Here is a 23894-nt window from a genome sequence, read left to right as displayed (position 1 = left end):
ATGTCGTAAAACCCACTGTACGCTATGTCGTAGAACCTCTGTACATAACCTATCTTGTTACCCATAAATATTTCCAATGCCTCTCAAATGTCTTGCTTGAAGTTCTTACGCCACTAGATGTTAGTTTCACTAATAACTTCGTCCTAATACGGGCAGTTATTTCCGTAATCCCGAGTTGAAATTCTGTGAAAATAATGTTCAAAATTTGATATGAAATAAACCCTATTGAATATATGTCACTGCCACATATATATCCATGCCTTTTTCGCCATCGTGCAAAGACAACCGTTAAATACAATAACTATAAGAATTCGAAAAATAAGTCTTATATTTGATGATGTGAATATATATATCGAAGAAGGTCACATTTTTAAACAAGAAATTTGATTCACATATTCCTATATTTTAGGTCCGTTTCAAAATATGACATGAAGGTGACAGGAGTAGGCTCCCTTGGACAACAATGGTTTCATTGTTACATTGGTGCACATCACATGTCCTAGAACATTGCACCCAAAAGGAAAAGATACAAATCAAACATATTAATAACTTAGAAAATGCAATTTATTTGCAAAATGAATAATTGTGTCAGATTGTAATAAAAGAAAGGGAATCGATCCATTCTTTGGACACGAAACAGGAAGTTTTTATGAGCCAATCTTATCAACAGAGTTATCTGTCCCTGGTTTATCCAAAAGGTTCTACGAACGTTGACGATTGGGATCTTAAACATTGTGTTCTCTGCACGATTTCACAGGTTTAGTTTGTTTTTAGTGTGTTTTGAAATACCTTTGTTCATGCCTTCATTTCGAATGATAACAGTCAACACACAAGGCAATGATCTCTCGCACGTGTTCTCATCGAGAACTCGTGTGAAAAGTTGAAAGATAGAATGCGGATTGAAAAATCACAATCAATAACACAGAGTTCATGTTTGTGCCTTCCAATGTACAATCGATATCCCCAGATACACACAGCGTTGGTTTGTTTATTACACCATTATTTCTTAAATAAAAATGCACTTTCTTTGCAGAAATGATGAAATCTGTAGTGTGAAACACAGAGAGGTAGACAGAAAAACTAGCCTATGTGAAGTGGTTCTTTTGCATCGCCTTACGATTGATGATTGATGTAAAATGACATATGTGATGCAACGAGATGGCATGTTGTACCATAGATTGTCCGATAGATTGAAAGACAAACAGCAATTATAAAAACAATTGTGTGATATGTTTCAGACTTGCATGTATTTCGGTGACCTAGATTATGCAAGGTGTGAATAGTTTCATACTGAAACATTAGGCCTAGTCTTTTGTCTACATATTCAATAATGACCTGGTTAATTAATGATTACAATTAGGGATATAACAGCATATCAGAGCCCTGGTTAATTGTTGTACATTTGGTCTGATGGGATGTATATTGATAAATCTTGGATAGCATCATTTATTTTTAGGAAATGATATTATTTGTGCTTAAAAGGCAGGTGTTGACAATGTTTTAAAGAATACGGAATCCATTAGATGCATGAAAAAGTAAACAGGTGAAAAACCCAAACAGTATCACAAATAAGACAAAAGACAGTAAACTACGGTTACAATGAACACAAAGGGACCACTAATATTAGTTTGTTTAAACTGTAGTTTGTTATAAACATATATACAGTATATATACAGCAAATGGCCTGGGTGCCGTTGTACAAAACAACCTTAGAGCTACGACTGTCGTAAGTCTATTAAGGTATGGGAGTTACGTTCACCTTAGCGCTAAGATCGCTTGGTATAACGGCACCCTGGACCCAAACACCACATTTTGCGATGTTTGACTGCCAAGATTGCTGGGAGGCCAAAGCAAGTAGTAAATAATGTATACTTTAGCAAGTAAAAAAATGTATCTTCGCATGAAAATTGTGTCCCACAGATGATATCCTTCCCTTGTCAGATTGCTGACGGGGTGAACCTCTTTTGTCATGTGGACAAGGCCCGACCTCGGATAAGAAGGCCTGTGGTTTGAATCCCATCATGGGACTCGGAAACGTGATGGCCGCTACATTGGCGCCCAAAATGGGGCTGAACTGGTCATATTAAATGGAGCAAAATAGGCGTCCCGGGACGTGCGTTCTGTTGAGGGTGGAGTATGTAGCAGGGCGTGGAGTCATCCCACAGATGACATCCTTACCTTGTAAGCTTGCTGACAGGGTTAACCTCTTCTGTCATGTGGACAAGGCATCCGACCTCGGATTAGAAGGTCCGTGGTTCAAATCCCATCACGGAAATTTTATGGCCGCTACACATGGAAATGATTCTGCATATTTTATTGAAAACGATTAGGGGTCACTTGATACGATTGAAATAAATGTACTTGCCCTGTAGGAAGAGTGCTTCTTCACTTCTTTCTCTCGTCACGACGAGCAGACGAGTGGATTTTTCGAGCCCAGCTTTTTGTAATGTAATGTATGGTGATATATGGCATATTGTGGTTGAATGTACAGATATATGAATGTAACCTTTTTAATGTAGAGTACAGTGATGTGTCGTTTGAATGTGCCCATTCTTCTGTAATGTAGCCTTTGGGTGATATGTGTGTCATCTAGGTCTGCACGATGTTACCAGTATTCCGGTATACCACTTTTTAAACGATACATTTGCAATATTTGTCTCTGTTCTGATGTATGGGGTAAACAAAGAGAACAAGTTTTTCGTTATTATTTATATTGTTTAACCCAAATCTACACAGAAATCCGTTCACAAATGATATTGAAGTGATTCTTCTCTTACATTGTTATCTCCCGTGTATCCATGACTACACAGTAGCGGAAACTTTGGTATGTAGAAAAAAGTATCTGCATGCAATCAGCATCAATCACTTTTAAACTCTTTTTATCTCCAAATATATTGCAATACGTATCACAATACTGATACCTGTATCAATATATGGCCAATGAACTGCCCTAGTGCCATATCCTAGTTAGAGAATAGTGAGTGAGTTGGGTTTAACGCCGCTTTTAACAGTATTCCAGTCATATCACGGCGTGTCAGCTTAGTTTCGGAGGAAAGCCTGAAGTGATCCAGGTCTCAGATGTTTACCACTTCGGTGAAACCCACGAGCATGGGTATGGTGCTGACAAACCTAGAAACATAAACGGGGCGAACCAGGATTCGAACCCACAATCATAGGTTTCTGGCGTGCCTAAGGGACGCAACTCTGCACAGCGAATCGCAGCGCCTTAGATGACTGGGCCACCCGTGCCCCCCCTAGTTGAATATCACTATCTATTAATATGACTAATGTAATGTAAGTGTGTGCTGATATATGTCGTGTTGTGGCCGGATGTGTGATATTAGAAATTAATTTTAAACATACATGTTTGTATTCCAGATGGACCAAACTTGTGCGGTGTAAATATCAACTTACTTCCCACATCTGACATATCATGGACAGACAACGTTACCGTGACGACCGCAGACAGTCCAGTCATTCCTCACATCGTAGAGGTAGGCTGAAGATGTGTTTATGGACTTAGAAACAACAATGGTTCTGAGCTTCTTGACATGTAGCGAGCTGATGGATACAGTTCTGGTTCTATCACTTTAATAACTATATTTCTCATTGCATTATTGACTGAGAAATACTTAATGGGATCAGCTGCCGGCCTATCTAGTCATAGTGGGGTACCGTATTCGGCGTAATAAGCGCCCAGGGCGCTCTCAAAATTAGAAATAGGGGCCTCTTATTAAAATATTATTTTGGTGAAAAAAAACAGTTGAAAGATAAATTTTGTGGTTTATGCTGACAGCCTGAAATGTTTATGTATGACAGATATATTTTGCCATAATTAAATGCCCATAATTAAGGGTGCATATAACACACAAGTACGTATTATGCATGAATAAATAAGTCTTGTGTCACTGATTGATCGGAAGGGGTGCTAATTGGGACAGTCACTAGCCAATATCTTAGCAAATGCTCGGTGGGCGCTTATTAGAGCGAGGCGCTTATTACGTCGAATATGGTAATCTTTGTTTGTTTGTTTGTTTGAGTATATTGCTGAGTGCAGCGTTAAACAACAAACAAACAAATAAACGTTGAAGTGGATTGTTGCTATCAATATCGATCACTGGATTGCCTGGTCCAGACTCGATTATTTTACAGACTGCCATCACATAGCTGGAATATTGCTCAAGTGGAGCATTGAAATATATAAGAAAAGAGTTCAATGTACATACGGTTTTAGCTACCCAATGATGTGTGTGTTTGAAGAGTTACTGGGGTGTAATCTAGTTTCCATGGCCAGTTGGTCCTGAATAAATTGAGAGTCATAAACATTGTTTGTATTGTTCAAGGTGGAGTAGCTCCAATCCCTGATGACTAGTGAAGTAAGGTTCCCAGCCATTCTGACCCGTGAAGATTCCGGGGTAGAATAGGTCTTCACCAACCCATGCTTGCTGTAAAAGGCGACTATGCTTGTCGTAAGAGGCGACTAACGGGATCGGGTGGTCAGTCTCGCTGACTTGGTTGATGCATGTCATCGATCCCAATTGCGTGGAACAATGCTCATGATGTCAATCACTTGACTGTCTGGTCCAGACTCGATTATTTACAGACCATCGTCATATAGCTTGAATAGTGCTGAACGTGGCGTTAAACAACAAATAAATAAACAAACAAGCATTTGTAAAATGTCATTTTCCTTTTCCAAGCTATACAAAAGGAAATCTTTGTTCTGTCAGGCTATCAAGAAGAAAGAAGAGGCCCTCGCTATGATGATGACAACTATGATGAGTATGATGACGGCCAGTACTATGAGAGATCCCCAAATAAGCGTAGGAGACGGGATGACTACGACAGCAGATCGGACTATCACGATGACCAGTATGACAAGAGGTATGACATGGAGACTCAGTACTACACGCGCAAGAGCCAACAGTTTGACGATGATGATTGGATTGATGACAGGCGGGGTGGTCATGACAGCTATCATCGCGACGAGGACTATGATGACTCGCGTCACAGACATGGAGAAAGGCGGAGAAGCTATGATAATCATGGCTCCAGAAGAGAGCCTGAAGGATTTCAGAGACGAGGTATTTATCGGGATGAACCTATGAGTAGGAGGGGAAGAGGGAGTTACGAACGGCGTGATAATATTCAACGTCGAGATGATTACAAATGGCAGGGGGATTATCAAAGAAGAGGGAGAGGAAGAGGCAGTTATCAGCACAGGAGGGATGACAGCTACCATCCCCGCCCGTATAGGCGCAGACATTATGAACATCATGACAGAAATCGTGATGATCCGTCCAGTTCGGAATGGAGCGGGATTGAAGATGAAGAGGAGGATGAAGAGGAAGAAAAAGTAGAAACAACCAAAGATGCGGAAGGTGATGAAAAGATGGATGAAAATAAAGTATCGAGTACGCTGACAGAGGAAGTGAGCCCACCAACAGAGGAAGACATCTCTAAGATGGAGAAGAACAACCTTGATGACCTTGCTAGTAGTATTTTGTTGATTCTTTTTGAAAATCTGGACGGCAGCTGCACCCTGAATGGATTACGCCTTGAGCTGATCATGAAGGATGTGGCTGTTTTCAACAGTTCCACAAATCTGAAGGAATTCCTTCTGAAATACAAAAGTGTATTCCTAGTGACAACCTTGTCTGAAGAGGCAGACACCGATGTCAAGGAAGAGCCTGCAGAGGCCTCAATGGAAGAAGTAAAAGAGGAAGAGAAAGTAGAGGAGAAAGTGGCGGAGAAGGTGGAGGAGGAGGGGGAGAAGGAGGAGGACAAGAAAGAAGCAGAAGAAGCAGTGAAAGAAGAAAAGACTGAAGCATCAAAGGAACAGGAGGAAGAGAAGATGGAGGACAAAGAAGAGCCCGGAAGCTCAACCCCGGACATGGACACTGATAAACCAAAGCCTGAAACTGAAGAAGAGGTGAAGAAGCCGAAAGAGGAAGAAGGTGCTGGAGAAGCTGCCGAGGAGACGGCAGACGACAAGGATGACCACCTGAACGTGACCGCTACACCAACACTACGATTGTGTTTGTCTCATTCAACAAAAGCTTCATCTTGTAAAGGGAAGTGCAAGTCTCTTCATGTTTGTCGTTATTTCGTGCTCAGCAAATGTGACATTGTAGATACTGGGAAAAGATGTTTGTTTGGTCATGATATGGACTCCAAATATAACAAGTACATCTTGAGAAAATCTCTTCTTCACAAGTTTCCACCTCGTTTAGCTCAAAAAGTTCTTCTGAATTTGAAGTACCGGAACCGCACCACGTTGCCAGTTGTGTGCAGGTTTTACAACACATTCTGGGGCTGTAAGAATTCCAGAAACAACAGCTGCCCTTTCTTGCATATATGTGAAGATTACATTCTCGGCTTTTGCAAATCAGAGGATAAGAAATGCCGCTTCCGCCATGATATAAGCCATAGTCAGCCTGCTGCTATTCTAGAACGTTATGGCATGTCGACAAGTGAGAAAAATCCCAAGGATGAGATCTTGAAAGCGTTGAAAAGATCAATGATGATGAGCAAGAGAGGTGCTGCTAGCCACAGCAGACTTCCTCCGCGGGCACAGTCAGTTGTTTCGGGTGAAGGCGAGGCAGAAAAGGAGGATGATGATGTGGAGATGGAAACCAAGCTGAAGTGGCAGTGTCGGACGACGCAGCAACGAGGCAGTGCCTGGCTAGACATTGATGAGAGCAGTAAGATTGAGGACAAGTATGCAGTCTACATGAAGGCAAGGAAGTACACCTTTACAATGGCTGAAAGAGAGTAAGTATTTTTTAGGGGTGAAATAGGCCCTGCTGTAGACTGGATGTAACAATGTGTGACACAGCTGATTGTGTGTCTTGTCTCATTCTGTGTCCTTGTCATCCAACATCATGGATCAATGTTACTAACTGCAGGGTAAAAGTAAGCATTCATTCATGGTTTTCTAACCATGCTTACACTTACAATGGTGTTTTGCAATATGGGCTGTTTCACAAGGGTGTCTCACAATAAAGGCTGTTACATATGGTGTATTATAATGAATGGTGTCACACAAGGATGTCTCACATGGTGTCTCACATGGTGTCTACTAAAAAAGGGTGTCTTACAATGAAAGGTGTCACACAAGGGTGTCTCACAATGAAGGGTACCTAACATTGGTGTCTCCTAATAAAGGGTGTCTCAGTGGTGTCTGCTAATAAAGGGTGTCTCAGTGGTGTCTGCCGTAAAAGGGTGTCTCAGTGGTGTCTGCTGTAAAAGGGTGTCTCAGTGGTGTCTGCTAATAAAGGGTGTCTCAGTGGTGTCTGCTACTAAAGGGTGTCTCAGAGGTGTCTCTTCATAAAGGGTGTCTCAAAGGTGTCTCCTAATAAAGGGTGTCTCAGTGGTGTCTGCTAATAAAGGGTGTCTCAGTGGTGTCTGCTAATAAAGGGTGTCTCAGAGGTGTCTCCTCATAAAGGGTGTCTCAGTGGTGTCTGCTAATAAAGGGTGTCTCAGAGGTGTCTCCTAATAAAGGGTGTCTCAGAGGTGTCTCCTCATAAAGGATGTCTCAGTGGTGTCTCCTAATAAAGGGTGTCTCAGAGGTGTCTCCTCATAAAGGGTGTCTCAGTGGTGTCTGCTAATAAAGGGTGTCTCAAAGGTGTCTCCTAATAAAGGGTGTCTCAGTGGTGTGCTGTAAAAGGGTGTCTCAGTGGTGTCTCCTAATAAAGGGTGTCTCAGTGGTGTCTGCTACTAAAGGGTGTCTCAGTGGTGTCTGCTAATAAAGGGTGTCTCAGGTGTCTCCTCATAAAGGGTGTCTCAGTGGTGTCTGCTAATAAAGGGTGTCTCAGTGGTGTCTCCTAATAAAGGGTGTCTCAGTGGTGTGCTGTAAAAGGGTGTCTCAGTGGTGTCTCCTAATAAAGGGTGTCTCAGTGGTGTCTGCTACTAAAGGGTGTCTCAGTGGTGTCTGCTAATAAAGGGTGTCTCAGGTGTCTCCTCATAAAGGGTGTCTCAGTGGTGTCTGCTAATAAAGGGTGTCTCAGTGGTGTCTCCTAATAAAGGGTGTCTCAGTGGTGTCTGCTGTAAAAGGGTGTCTCAGTGGTGTCTCCTAATAAAGGGTGTCTCAGTGGTGCCTGCTACGAAAGGGTGTCTCAGTGGTGTCTGCTAATAAAGGGTGTCTCAGAGGTGTCTCCTCATAAAGGGTGTCTCAGTGGTGTCTGCTAATAAAGGGTGTCTCAAAGGTGTCTCCTAATAAAGGGTGTTTCAGTGATGTCTCCCAATAAAGGGTGTCTCAGTGGTGTCTCCTAATAAGGGTGCCTCAGTAGTGTCTGCTATTAATTGGTGTCTCAGTGGTGTCTGCTAATAAAGGGTGTCTCAGTGGTGTCTGCTAATAAAGGGTGTCTCAGTGGTGTCTCCTTATAAAGGGTGTCTCGGTGGTGTCTGCTGTAAAAGGGTGTCTCAGTGGTGTCTGCTAATAAAGGGTGTCTCAGTGGTGTCTGCTAATAAAGGGTGTCTCAGTGGTGTCTGCTAATAAAGGGTGTCTCGGTGGTGTCTGCTAAAAAGGGTGTCTCAGTGGTGTCTGCTAATAAAGGGTGTCTCACAATGAAAGGTGTCACACAAGAATGTCTCACAATGGTGTCTTATGATGAAAGGTGTCACATAAAGGATGTCTCACAATGGTGTCTTACAATGAAAGGTGTCACACAAGGATGTCTCACAATGGTGTCTCACAATGGTGTCTTATGATGAAAGGTGTCACATAAAGGATGTCTCACAATGGTGTCTTACAATGAAAGGTGTCACACAAGGATGTCTCACAATGGTGTCTCCTAATAAAGGGTGTCTCAGTGGTGTCTCCTAATAAAGGATGTCTCACTATGGTGTCTTATGATGAAAGGTGTCACACAAGGATGTCTCACAATGCCGTCTCCTAATAAAGGGTGTCTCAGTGGTGTCTCCTAATAAAGGGTGTCTCAGTGGTGTCCAATGAATGGTATTACACGATGGTTTCTCACGCTCAGCATGCTGCAGGTCAGAGTTGTTATGGTGTAATAACAGGCTTTTCTGACATAACTGTAATATTGCTGACTGTGTTATGTGACCTCATTCATGTTACATACACAGGTTCTTTATATTCTTGTACTCACCAGAAAAAAAATACAATACATGTCATGCACATTTTGTCTCTTACTGCCAGCCTCAAGCAAACCAAAATGGCTGCCGTAAAGTGATTCCCAAACTCGTTTCGTATGCGAGGGCAGTTTCATATTCAGGGGGAAGTTTTAACAATCCACTCTCTTCATTGTAATGGATTGAAACGTACATTTATGATATGTATTATATGATGAAGTGTCTTTTACAGAAGTGAGATCAACTTTGACAGAATGTCTGGCCACACAACTGGCGGCTTGCACTTGGAGTTCCGTCGGGTCAGTGAGAAAGTTCCGAAGAAGGCTCCCGAGACCAGCAATACAGAACCACCAGCCAAGACCAGCACCTGATGCAGGCTGATGGCGGTGGAAGGATGAAGACCTGGGTGGTTGTAGATAATGTTCTTGTACAGTCATGTCACAGTGGGATGGTCCATGTTGCACTATGATTGTGATGTCGTTGGTACAGCTGTACAGTCCAGTATCACAACGGCATCACAACACACAACTGCCAGTGTGATGTATTGGGGACAGTGGGATAGCCTAGTGGTTAAGTGTCTGGTAAAATTATCTACTTTGAATCGTTCTACAGAATCATGTGTGATATGTTATCAGCTCCTGGCTTACATGTGCTATTGTTTTCACCTCTGTTTGATATAGACGTAAGGAGATTTGTTTGTAGATGGGGAGCCTGTCTTTTTCCATGTTAGTGAGCCACAATGAATTTTTTACGAATAATCTCGTTTTGTTTTTATCAGTACAATGCATTTGGAAATATGTGTCGAAACGGTGTTCTGAGTTTTAAATGATACAATTCTTGAATACTGATATAATTTTGAGACAATCAATCAGGAAGGTTAGAGATGCGAGTGTTTTTGATTAGTGTGATATAGTCAAGTGAGATGAGATGACGCGAGACTCTTTTCTTTAGACTTGGTTGTCTGCGTGTCTTCAGTATGATGTGTTAAAACAAGAAAACCCTTCATCATCCTTTTTATGTCATTTCAGAATTGTGTAGAAAATATGTTATCTCTATGCTGAAAACAAAACATGTTTAAATCTTGTTGCATAATGTCGCACCTTGCATACAGGACAAGTCTAGTGAACATAGAAACCTTTTTGTACTTCAGGGCATGCTTAATCACAAATGCTCACAATAAAATCAAATTTGATTTACGACAGTCTCAGCGCTTACACTATCATAATTCCAATACTTAAACATAGATTTATGACTTAGCGGTGTGATCACTTTGTGAAACAGGGCCACAAAGCCATCTTACTGCAAGTCTTTTTAAGTGTGTGGGAGTTGTGTAGTCGCTAATATTCTCTGTGGAACGGAAGCCAAGCACAGATATGACAATGTAAGCAAATACATGTTTGTCTGTGTGTAGAATACTGGAAGAAATGTGTTTCTAATTGATGCAGGTGGAGTAAAGACGTTTGACTTATGAACCAAGTTTCAGTTTGATGATTGACATGCTTGTGTTGTATAGGGGTTGTGCCTTCTTAGTTTTCAGGGCCGGTTGGGTAGCCTGGTGGTTAAAGCATTCACTCACCACATCAAAATCCCGGGTTCGATTCCCGACATGGGTACAATGTGTGAAGCCCATTTCTGGTGTCCCCTGCCGTGATATTGCTGGAATATTGCGCCGTAAAATCCAACTCACTCACTCACTCTTAGTTGTCAGTGTTAGAAACTCTGCAGACAGCAGCCTTGAACACAGTTGTTTCTCATCATTATCATTACGATTGATATATAGGATGGTTCAGATTGCATGAACTTAATTGTAATGCTACGACGATTGATGCATTATAAATGATTCTAATGAAACTCAAGCAGTGTCTAAAATAAATCAATTCCACATTGACGTTTATTTTTTAAAGGCTTTGTTTTTATGATTGACAGGCAGGTCGATTCTATGACATTTGTAGATCAGGATTGTTATATATATCTTACTTGCATTCAAATCTCAGGCCTGAATGCTCACATATGCAGAAGAAAAAACCCATTGTATTGGGTTGTATATTTTTATTTACCTTCCAAAGCTGGAAACAAATTTCAGTAATAAACCAAACCCTCAAACTTAGGGGAGGGAAAGTAAATCTTTCAATTGTCATTCTAAGAAGCACTGTATGGACCACATTTCATTCACTTATCATAATGATTCAGTTCTCTTTAAAAAGGGGGTTTTACTAGTTTGTTCTGCCACTCAATCTTAGTACACATTGTTAGAAAGTATTTCATGATTTAACTAGATCTTTTGCTGGTGTATTCAGCTGAAATATTTTTAATCAATTAAGTTAATTTCTTTCTTCAGAGAAAACAATGGCCTTCAAAAAACTCTTTGAATGATAATGATTGTACATGGTAGGGACAGCATTGAATGATAATGATGGGACATGGTAGGGACAGCATTGAATGATAATGATGGGACATGGTAGGGACAGCATTGAATGATAATGATGGGACATGGTAGGGGCAGCATTGAATGATAATGACTTTACATGGTAGGGACAGCATTGAGTGATAATGACTTTACATGGTAGGGACAGCATTGAATGATAATGACTTTACATGGTAGGGGCAGCATTGAGTGATAATGACTGTACATGGTAGGGACAGCATTGAGTGATAATGACTTTACATGGTAGGGGCAGCATTGAGTGATAATGACTTTTCATGGTAGGGACAGCATTGAGTGATAATGACTTTACATGGTAGGGACAGCATTGAGTGATAATGACTTTACATGGTAGGGACAGCATTGAGTGATAATGACTTTACATGGTAGGGGCAGCATTGAGTGATAATGACTTTACATGGTAGGGACAGCATTGAGTGATAATGACTTTACATGGTAGGGGCAGCATTGAGTGATAATGACTTTACATGGTAGGGACAGCATTGAGTGATAATGACTTTACATGGTAGGGGCAGCATTGAATGATAATGACTTTACATGGTAGGGACAGCATTGAATGATAATGACTTTACATGGTAGGGACAGCATTGAATGATAATGACTGTACATGGTAGGGACAGCATTGAATGATAATGACTTTACATGGTAGGGACAGCGTTGAGTGATAATGACTTTACATGGTAGGGACAGCATTGAATGATAATGACTTTACATGGTAGGGACAGCATTGAATGATAATGACTTTACATGGTAGGGACAGCATTGAGTGATAATGACTGTACATGGTAGGGACAGCATTGAGTGATAATGACTTTACATGGTAGGGGCAGCATTGAGTGATAATGACTTTTCATGGTAGGGACAGCATTGAATGATAATGATGGGACATGGTAGGGACAGCATTGAGTGATAATGACTTTACATGGTAGGGACATCATTGAGTGATAATGACTTTACATGGTAGGGACAGCATTGAGTGATAATGACTTTACATGGTAGGGACAGCATTGAATGATAATGACTTTACATGGTAGGGACAGCATTGAGTGATAATGACTTTACATGGTAGGGACAGCATTGAATGATAATGATGGGACATGGTAGGGACAGCATTGAGTGATAATGACTTTACATGGTAGGGACAGCATTGAATGAAAATGATGGGACATGGTAGGGACAGCATTGAGTGATAATGACTTTACATGGTAGGGACAGCATTGAATGATAATGATGGGACATGGTAGGGACAGCATTGAATGATAATGATTGTACATGGTAGGGACAGCACTGAATGATAATGATGGGACATGGTAGGGACAGCATTGAGTGATAATGACTTTACATGGTAGGGACAGCATTGAATGATAATGATGGGACATGGTAGGGACAGCATTGAGTGATAATGATTGTACATGGTAGGGACAGCATTGAGTGATAATGACTTTACATGGTAGGGACAGCATTGAATGATAATGATTGTACATGGTAGGGACAGCATTCAATGATAATGATTGTACATGGTAGGGACAGCATTGAATGATAATGATGGGACATGGTAGGGACAGCATTCAATGATCATGATTGTACATGGTAGGGACAACATTGAATGATAATGACTTTACATGGTAGGGACTGCATTGAATGATAATGACTGTACATGGTAGGGACAGCATTGAGTGATAATGACTTTACATGGTAGGGACAGCATTGAATGATAATGATGGGGCATGGTAGGGACAGCATTGAATGATAATGATTGTACATGGTAGGGACAGCATTGAATGATAATGATCTGACATGGTAGGGACAGCATTCAATGATAATATTTGTACATGGTAGGGACAACATTGAATGATAAAGATGGGACATGGTAGGGACAGCATTGAATGATAATGATTGTACATGGTAGGGACAGCATTGAATGATAATGATGGGACATGGTAGGGACAGCATTGAATGATAATGACTGTACATGGTAGGGAGAGCATTGATTGATAATGACTACATGGTAGGGACAACATTGAATGATAATGACTGTACATGGTAGGGACAACTTTGAATGATAATGACTAAGTGGTAGGGGCAGCATTGAGTGATAATGACTGTACATGGTAGGGACAGCATTGAATGATAATGATTGTACATGGTAGGGACAACTTTGAATGATAATGACTAAGTGGTAGGGGCAGCATTGAATGTAATGACTGTACATGGTAGGGACAGCATTGAATGATAATGACTGTACATGGTAGGGACAGCATTGAATGATAATGACTGTACATGGTAGGGACAGCATTGAATGATAATGACTGTACATGGTAGGGACAGCATTGAATGATAATGATTGTACATGGTAGGGACAGCATTGAATGATAATGACTGTACATGGTAGGGACAGCATTGAATGATAATGACTGTACATGGTAGGGACAACATTGAATGATAATGACTGTACATGGTAGGGACAGCATTGAATGATAAGGATGGGACATGGTAGGGACAGCATTCAATGATAATGATTGTACATGGTAGGGACAACATTGAATGATAATGACTTTACATGGTAGGGACAGCATTGAATGATAATGACTGTACATGGTAGGGACAGCATTGAGTGATAATGACTTTACATGGTAGGGACAGCATTGAATGATAATGATGGGGCATGGTAGGGACAGCATTGAATGATAATGACTGTACATGGTAGGGACAGCATTGAATGATAATGATGGGACATGGTAGGGACAACATTCAATGATAATATTTGTACATGGTAGGGACAACATTGAATGATAATGATGGGACATGGTAGGGACAGCATTCAATGATAATGATTGTACATGGTAGGGACAGCATTGAATGATAATGATGGGACATGGTAGGGACAGCATTGAATGATAATGACTGTACATGGTAGGGAGAGCATTGATTGATAATGACTACATGGTAGGGACAACATTGAATGATAATGACTGTACATGGTAGGGACAACTTTGAATGATAATGACTAAGTGGTAGCGGCAGCATTGAATGTAATGACTGTACATGGTAGGGACAGAATTGAATGATAATGATTGTACATGGTAGGGACAGCATTGAATGATAATGACTGTACATGGTAGGGACAGCATTGAATGATAATGATTGTACATGGTAGGGACAGCATTGAATGATAATGATTGTACATGGTAGGGACAACTTTGAATGATAATGACTAAGTGGTAGCGGCATCATTGAATGTAATGACTGTACATGGTAGGGACAGCATTGAATGATAATTACTGTACATGGTAGGGACAGCATTGAATGATAATGACTGTACATGGTAGGGACAGCATTGAATGATAATGACTGTACATGGTAGGGACAGCATTGAATGATAATGACTGTACATGGTAGGGACAGCATTGAATGATAATGACTGTACATGGTAGGGACAACATTGAATGATAATGACTGTACATGGTAGGGACAACATTGAATGATAATGACTGTACATGGTAGGGACAGCATTGAATGATAATGATTGTACATGGTAGGGACAGCATTGAATGATAATGACTGTACATGGTAGGGACAACATTGAATGATATTGACTACATGGTAGGGACATCATTGAATGATAATGACTGTACATGGTAGGGACAGCATTGAATGATAATGATTGTACATGGTAGGGACAGCATTGAATGATAATGATTGTACATGGTAGGGACAGCATTGAATGATAAGGATTGTACATGGTAGGGACACCATTGAATGATAATGAATGCACATGGTAAAGACAGCATTGAATGATAATGACTACATGGTAGGGACAGCATTGAATGATAATGATTGTACATGGTAGGGACAGCATTGAATGATAATGATTGTATATGGTAGGGACAGCATTGAATGATAATGACTGTACATGGTAGGGACAGCATTGAATGATAATGACTGCACATAGTAGGGACAGCATTGAATGATAATGACTGTACATGGTAGGGGCAGCATTGAATGATAATGACTGTACATGGTAGGGATACCATTGAATGATAATGACTACATGGTAGGGACAGCATTGAATGATAATGAATGCACATGGTAGGGACATCATTGAATGATAATGATTGTACATGGTAGGGACAGCATTGAATGAAGTTGGAATTTTGATTTGTGTTTAGTATCTGTTGGCACAGAAATATTTGAAGCTGGTGAGCTATTTTGATTAAGAACTAGTTTTATAACAGCTCTGAATGAACCTAAATTGGCCACTGAGAATAAACTGAACAAGTGTAAATAAGATTGTCCTTTCTTGTGTCTCATCTGTGAATGTATATTTTATGTTTGCTTAAAAAGAGTATATGGAATAGATGTTAGTGTGCTCTGTATCTTTCTTTACTTTTCCTCAAGGAGACATATGGAAACAATAAAAAAGATGAATGTATCCCCAAACATTCTGCTTGTAAAGTCATGTGTATGTATGTGTACAGGGTTTATCTTATGTGTACAATAGATATCACATAAAGTCTCATTGTTGCTTCAATAAATGCTTTCATATTTTTGTGTGTGTACACACTGTGGTGTAGTTTGTGTGACTGAATAAATCACAATGGTAAATGAAATGTATTGTCAGTTGACAAGGTCTCAGACAATCCCACCAGTGCTTATTTTCTGCATAAATCATTTTGTGTTGGATACAGCTCAACCTCATAAGACTGGACCCTGCTAATCTGGAAACCATTTTGTGATGACATTTTCAAGATTTAATTCATGGGTTATGGAGTTTTTGTCCTCTGAAGTATTAGAAAATTATTTTTAATCAGTACACATGTTCATATAACATAAGAGAATAGTCATTTGTAGGTGTTGTATAGTCCTGGCTCCACTGTACATTGTAATACATGGCATGTGGAGGCTGTGGTATCCACGTGGACAGGGTTGACTTACAGATGCCAGCTTCTCTAGCAGTCCCTCCTGGCAGATGGACATCTCACCAGATTGTCTACAACATTGCAGTGAAAGAATATGGAGGCTGAAATCTACGTCCCTCCTGGCTGATGAACACATTACAAGATTGTCTACAACATTGCAGTGAAGGAATATGGAGGCTGAAATCTACGTCCCTCCTGTCCCCATTGTAGTGTTCCATGTCACCTGTTTTTTTCTTGTTTGCATTGTATTACACAACTGCCTTTAATTGTGTGATTTTGGCCGGATTACTAGTGGTGACTGGTCTTTTATTATGGGGATTGGGGTGTCATGACAAAATGATGCAGCGAAAGAGGGGAGTTGGCCAAATTTATCACAGCTATATGGCAGGTTGTAATTTTTAACATAGAATTTAAATAAATTTGAAATTTATTTCGTCATGGTCATTTATTATAGGGGTGAATTCAGGAGAAGGTGTGGGGGTGGGGGTGGGGGGGGGTGGGGGGTGGGGGGTGTTGCCAAAAGATGTTGCACAAAATGGATAGTGGGTTAGTAAACCATGATAGTCCAATGATCCCCCTTCCCCCTTCCCCCAATAAATGACCAGTTTCTTAGTGACCTTGTTCGTTCAGCTGGTTGGATAGGGGCATTTCACATGTCAAAGTGACAGTCTCGTTTAGTAATGAATGCAGCCATTGCGTCCCAATGGTGCCGGCTACTTGTGTGCCACACCTAACTTGATCACCTGTCAGTCAGTATGAGTTGATGTGTTGGCTGCCACGGCTGAACTGACTGGCACCATCGTACACATAGACTAGTGGTATGTTGTCTCTCCTGCCCATAGGTTCAAGACACAAGCAGTCCGACATATTTTGTAGTCCATGTCATATCCATGTGTCAGTGGTATTGTTATTACAATGGAATCATGTCTGTACATTTGCTATTTACATTGAAATAAAATATGCTGGAAAAACATAACATTGTTTGAGACTGTTTTTGTATGTTCTCGGGTAGCAGAATAATGACTTTGCTTCTGATTTTCAGTGGTCCATTTGTATATCTTTTACAGTTATTTTGCCCTTGACGCCAAATGGAATCTGTGTTGGTGAATACTGGTAATAAAGACTGGTTATTCTCTTACATTGATGTTTACAAGCTCTACTCAATACCACAAAGAAGTCATCATTCCATCATTTTGGACATAAAAAGAACATGGAATGTTTTGAGGTTGCAGTCTCTATTACTGCATGTCGAAGCTTGTACATGGTAGCCACAGCGAGTTTTCAGTTCCCTGACAGATTTCCATTGTTGCTGTATCTTAATACACAAACACAATACATTAGATGATTAATGACCTCCGTCCTCCCATTCCACCCATTTGAACTGAAACTGAACACTGGAACGTTTTTGCCAACGTAAATAGTCAGGAGAGAATAGACAAAGACAAATACACAGTCGATCAACAAAATCCAGTTTTATCTGACAAAGGGCAACTTTTCCTGACTTCTTTTCAGAATATCAATTCACTCCCTTACTTATTCCGGAGTATAATTTTTTCCCTGACTAAAAGTCAAATTTTCTGACTCTAAACAGGAATCCCCCCCCCCCCCCCCCGACTTGCGATTATAGGGATCTAAACACAATCCTTAAACCCTTTTCATTATTAATTGGTAATGACGAGGTAGAAGCACACACTTCCAAACCCTTGAAAAAATTGGTCTTCAGCAACCCATGCTTGTCTCCCCTTGTGAAGATCCGGGTTAGAATGGGTCTTCAGCAACTCATGCTTGTCGTAAGAGGCAACGGATCAGGTGATCAGGATGTGACTTGGTTGATGAATGTCATCGTATCCCAATTTGGCAATCACTGGATTGTCTGGTCCAGAGTATTTACAGACTGGGATATTTGCTGAGTGTGGCCTTAAACAACAAACTTCCAAACATAGTTAATTTTTAGGATGGCGTCAGAGCTTTGCGCAATAGGCGAGCACGTGCTACCCTCCTGAAGGCACATGTTGTTGGTGAGGATGATATTACATTTGACCCTTGAATACTTCTAATTTTCTTTCCAGCAATATCAGAATGTATAAGTTTTCAGAAGGCTTACAGAAGAGCCTTGAGAGTCCTGGTTGGTCATGATAATCATGTGTGAGTGAGTATGGTTTTATGCTGTTTTAGCAATATTCCAGCAATGTCAAGGCAAGGTACGCTAGAAATGGGCTTCACACATTGTACCCATGTGGAGAATCAAACCCAGCTCTTCGTCGTGATAAGCCAACCCTTTCACCAATTTCTCAGTAAAGTACAGATTCAAGTACTAGTTGGGTTGAGTTGCATCCGGGATTTGAACTCGCACTGCCAGAGTGAGGCACCTAATTTGCCAGCACACAAAGTCAGCGATCTAACCCACTCAGCCTCTGAGGCCTTCACAAAAAATGAAAGTCCGAAAACTGGTAGTCTAGATCACGTACTTTGTGTACCCCTCTGACAAGTGTAAATTGGGACAGCTCCCATGGCTGAAGGTATTAACACACAATACCATCTAGAAATTGGTCAAAATTTGTAAAAATGTTTTATTTGGGATAATACTTTCTTAGTAAAGTATAGATTCCAGGACGTTTTTTGGTTGAGTCCAATACTTGTCTCCCCCTGGGAAGATCTGGGTTAGAATTGGTCTTCAGCAACCCATGCTTGTCTCCCCCTGTGAAGATACGGGTTAGAATTGGTCTTCAGCAACCCATGCTTGTCTCCCACTGTGAAGAACTGGGTTAGAATTGGTCTTCAGCAACCCATGCTTGTCTCCCCCTGTGAAGATACGGGTTAGAATTGGTCTTCAGCAACCCATGCTTGTCTCCCCCTATGAAGATACGGGTTAGAATTGATCTTCAGCAACCCATGCTTGTCTCCCACTGTGAAGATACGGGTTAGAATTGGTCTTCAGCTACCCATGCTTATCGCAAGAGGGGACTAAAGAGATGTTGGTCAAAGTCGCTGATTTGGTTTTTACATGTCATCATATCTCAATTGCGAACATCGATGCTCATCATGTCAATCACTGGATTGTTTGGTCCAGACTTGATTATTTACAGACTGCTCTTATACAGATGTCAATCACTGGATTGTTTGGTCCAGACTTGATTATTTACAGACTGCTGTTATACAGATGTCAATCACTGGATTATTTGGTCCAGAGTTGATTATTTACAGACTGCTGTTATACAGATGTCAATCACTGGATTATTTGGTCAAGACTTGATTATTTACAGACTGCTGTCATACAGGTGGAATATTGGTGAGTGGCGTTAAACAACAAACATGGAAACTTAATGTAGAAGGTTAATGGTGTGAAATTAAAAACCGTTAAAATCACAAAACTGAAAGTGTTTTATTCAGGAGATTAAGAGTTCAAGTAGCAAAATTGTAATCATATTTGTGTATTTAAAACATTTACGGTACATTATTACATCTTGAAAAGTAAAATCTGTCTTTAAAACATATCTGTGATTTTGTATGCACTAGCGTTTTTTTTTTGGATCAAATATCACCTAGTTACCAGTGTGGCATAGCTATTGCAACAACAGAAATATCTATAAACACTATACAACGGTAGATTCAAACCTTTTATCTGAAGTCTTGATATATGAACGAAATCTTGTTTTGATTTTGTAAATACAGTTTTAAAACACATTTCATCATTTCGTTACTTTGGCATAATTTCAGCAACTACAGCAATACATTTATTAAATCAATACAAGTGTCTGTACATTCACTTCTGTGTCACATCACATTTCATCCAAAGTTGCTGGGGCATAATTTCAGATACTACAGCTACAATTTCATCCAAACAGTATTCATATGTGGATTCAAAACAATTATGTTACAGTATTATAACAATCTCAGCAGAAGAAATCTTGTTTTGAAAGAATTTTTACATTTTGTCTGTGTACTCACTTCTGTTTCACATCACATTTCAGAAAGTTGTTGCTGTGACATAAGTTTAGCAACTACAGCAATAGTTTCATCGTAACAATAGTCATGTGGGGATTTAAAACAATTATTTTATAGTATTAAATCAATATTAGCAGAAGAAATCTTGTTTTGAAAGAATTTTTACATTTTGCCCATGTACTCACTTCTGTTTCACATCACATTTCAGAAAATTGTTGCTGTGACATAATTTCAGCAACTACATGAATAACTTCACCATAACAATATTACTGTGAGTATTAAAAATAATTTCCAACTCCAGGAGAAACCAGGAAAGTAGTGAAACCAGACATGTGAAGAACTTGGTTGTATTTTGTACACAACAAACAGAACACAAACTGAACACTTCTATGTCCGCTTCACTCACTTTCCCCGCCTGTCATTGAAACAGTTGATAGAAATCTCTCAGTTACACGGACAACTTTACATAACCAGTTTATTTCCTATCTCAGCGCTTGGTAGACGAGGGCCCTCTTGGTGTCCGTCATGTCGACGTCCTCCCCGCTGATCAGACTCATCGACACAGTGTAGCCAGATGCCGGGACCCCAGCACTAAACATGGGGACAAGAGGTTCCCGGAACACCTCATCATACTTGACAAGAACAATCCCCCTGTCCAAGTCAATGAAGGCCACTCTCCCCCTCCCCACATCCAGCACCACGCCATAGTGGAGGGTGGCCTTTGTGCCGGGAGTGCGGGACATGGTGTTCTGGTGACACTCGCCCTGCACCTTCTCCCGCCACACCGTGGTACAGATACTCCCCCCGTGTCTGCCACAGATCTCTACACGGACACACCAGGAGCGACGCTGTAGAGAAACACGGTACTCACTGTCCACCTGGCCTGCCTCCACAACCCCCATCTCCAGTCCATACCACGGCACTCCCCCCACCACCCGCACCCTGGTCTTTGTCTCCCAGTATGTTGGTGTGGTGGGGTGGGGGTGGGGGTTGAGGGTGGAGGGGGGTGGAGGAAGGGGGATGGGGGAGCTACAGGTCCCTATGTACTTCTGTAGCCTGTTCCACCCCTCATCCCGTGTGTCGGGCCGCGAGTTGACCAGCTCACCGTCTGTAGTTACGTGGCACCAGACTGTGTTGGCCCGAGCCGCGTCCAGGTGACGTTTAGGACCTGAAAATAAACATTGTGTTTGTTGTGTAGCAAGTTTATTTCACTGTTTGTTACAAACTGAGACACAGAAAGAGATTTACTGAAAATATTGGCTGATTGTTTGCTTGTTTCCAAACAGCGCGCTGAATGTTCGTCTCTGTTTTTCATCAGTACAGAATATCTCCCACAACTGCGCGATTATTACAATGTAAAACTATTACTACGAGAATTCAAATGCATTTCATTAAGAAACAAATAGAATAATTCACAGAAATAGGCAATGTAAAAGAATTTTTGATATACTATTGATTTTCCCCCATTGTGCAGATATCTGCCAGACGTGTGTTGTGGGTGGACGATGTTCGTGTATGAAATACGACCTCAGTGAGTGAATTTCCCAACAAAAGTGTTTGTGTGTGGATTCTCAATGAATCTTTCACAAAGCATGATAAAAATAAACCGAAAAGTATCGTGTTTTAGGACATTTTTTACATTTTTGTGTTCAACATAAACCGCATGAACAGGTATATTCTATGTCCGCTTCAGTCACTTTCACCGTTACACCGTCACAGTCTGTGTGTCGCGGAATGTTTACAAGCGCTGGTCAGTGATTGATGTCGTCAACAACGTCAGCTTTCTGATTATTCCAGTGTATACTGAATAAGATTCATGATTGTATAATTGTACTTACAAAAGAATTGGTATAGAGATTCAGTGATTCCCGAACAATACGAGAAGGAAGTTAAATATAACACATTTTTGGTGTAGTTGTATTGTTTAAACGTGCCATGGAGATCTGAATAGGTTGTGTGTAATTAACAAATTAAATATTTTCAAATACATTTGTATGATCTTTCAGACTTAGAAAATAACAGGCATACTATGACGGTATTTATGCTAAAGTAGTTAAACAACCCTATATTGTTCAGGGCTATATTTCTAATTAGCCCCATCAGTATGTTCTCAAAATTCTCTTTCAGGATCCAACAAAAGAGCCTTGTACAGATCAACAGAAAGATTACTTCTCACAAACCGACAGTTACTCGTTTGTTCTCAGGATCTATCTAACATTCAAACTGCTTCTGTATACTTTACCCAACTTCCTCCGATGGAAATCAAAATCAAGAATAAATTTCTTAAATAAACTTTCACGCCCTTGAGATACTTGTAACAGGCAATGTCATTAGGAAATATGTTGGCTAATACTTAATGTCCGTTTCAGTAACTACACATTAGATTAAAGTAGAAAGGTCCCCGCCTGGAGTGGGGTGTATCTTTCAGGACACCAACAACAGCTGTAATGGCTGAGACACCTCATAGGTTTTAGTGTCAATATTACACATTCAGTGTGAGAATGCGAAACACCAGTTTCACCACACGACCGTTCGAGGCTGGACTGGTGCCAAGTAATAGTGTTATAAGCTAAACATGCATCTCCAAAACCTGAGAAACATATTACAAAGTCAACCTTTAAATTGATGCTAACAGCTTTAACACGATGGAGAAAGAAAGCCGCCATGTTGGCATAAACAAGCAGGAAATCAAGAGGGCGATGACAGTTGCAGGGTATTTCGGGATAGGTTCGTTGTTGTTGTCGCCAGTTAATCAAAAGACATCTTTAATCGGTTCGTAGATTCATGGTCAAATATTGTTCTTAATCAACTAAAATGGTCCATGATGACATGTGACAAAGAAAGGTCAGGCCCGAACGCTTTCAAATGATACCGCCACCGTTAGGAAAAGGGAGCGCTGTTTTGCAGTCTATCAGGTCGAATCCCGATCGTTCTTAGTTCCCCACTCAGTGACGAGCCTGGCCGGTCCGATCCTGTCGCGTATTGATAGATGGAGTGAGAGTATGTAAAACTAAAGTGAGTATAAAGCTGGTGTTGCGTTTCTTTATTATGCGAGTAGGGGCGGTCGGGTGACAATTCGGAGTAAGCGTCGATCGACCAATCACTCCTGAGATAACCCCATGCTGACAAGGCGAGCTGCAAAGTCATGGCTTAACTGACCATGATGACAAGGAACAAAACGTTTAGGTAACAGCAGTTGGGTCTCACTTGACGATCTAACGCAGTTACCACAACAGTGATGGATCGAGAGACAGATTTGATTCAACACTAGCTCAGACATAAACACTTTTAACATATACATGTAATTCATATAAACATTAATCTAGCTGTTGAATACGATAACCCGAGAGCCTCCACTCACTCACTCACTCACTCACTCACTCACTCACTCTCTCACTCACTCAGTCCTGGAAATACTTACATGAGATTGGTGCAGGCCTGCATTCCAGTCCAACAATATGTACAGTGCTTCCAAAATCTGAAAGATAAAA

At 40.7% G+C, this 23894-nt stretch overlaps 2 protein-coding genes across 7 annotated transcripts in view; one reads left to right on the top strand and one right to left on the bottom strand.

Annotated features, from left to right (window-relative positions):
• The window catches only part of LOC124151408, a 460916-nt gene that overhangs the window by 424207 nt on the left and 12815 nt on the right, over positions 1-23894 (bottom strand). For 4 of the 5 annotated variants that reach the window (XM_048390969.1, XM_048390970.1, XM_048390971.1 and 1 more), the window contains 2 exons: positions 23825-23881; positions 19827-21571 (listed from right to left, as the gene is read on the bottom strand). In XM_048390969.1, the coding sequence (XP_048246926.1) occupies positions 20886-21571; positions 23825-23881 (743 nt within the window). In that variant the 3' untranslated portion in view covers positions 19827-20885. Of the gene's footprint in view, positions 1-19826; positions 21572-23824; positions 23882-23894 lie in introns of those variants that run through there. The other variant, XM_048390973.1, reaches the window with a different exon arrangement.
• On the top strand, positions 677-11593 carry LOC124151413 (sarcoplasmic reticulum histidine-rich calcium-binding protein-like). 2 transcript variants are annotated; one of them, XM_046523869.2, is made up of 4 exons: positions 677-757; positions 3379-3494; positions 4731-6774; positions 9329-11593. In XM_046523869.2, the coding sequence occupies exons 2-4, from the start codon at positions 3434-3436 to the stop codon at positions 9465-9467; spliced, it is 2244 nt and encodes a 747-aa protein (XP_046379825.2). In that variant the 5' UTR covers positions 677-757; positions 3379-3433; the 3' UTR covers positions 9468-11593. The 2 variants fall into 2 exon arrangements, with proteins under 2 accessions (XP_046379825.2, XP_046379826.2); XM_046523870.2 differs by lacking the exon at positions 677-757 and adding an exon at positions 780-982.

The sequence above is a fragment of the Haliotis rufescens genome, unplaced genomic scaffold, assembly GCF_023055435.1.
Source record: "Haliotis rufescens isolate VD_foot unplaced genomic scaffold, xgHalRufe1.0.p SCAF_9, whole genome shotgun sequence".
Lineage (NCBI taxonomy): Eukaryota > Metazoa > Mollusca > Gastropoda > Lepetellida > Haliotidae > Haliotis > Haliotis rufescens.
The sequence above is the reverse complement of the archived record's forward strand: the minus strand, read 5'-3'. Positions and strand labels throughout refer to the sequence as shown.

Excerpts from the sequence above, each read along its gene's own strand:
- LOC124151413 (XM_046523869.2), top strand. The coding sequence starts at position 3,434 with ATGGACAGACAACGTTACCGTGACGACCGCAGACAGTCCAGTCATTCC. Across the intron at positions 3,495-4,730 it reads TCATTCCTCACATCGTAGAG|GCTATCAAGAAGAAAGAAGA; the intron begins GTAGGCTGAAGA and ends TTGTTCTGTCAG. Across the intron at positions 6,775-9,328 it reads TTTACAATGGCTGAAAGAGA|AAGTGAGATCAACTTTGACA; the intron begins GTAAGTATTTTT and ends TGTCTTTTACAG.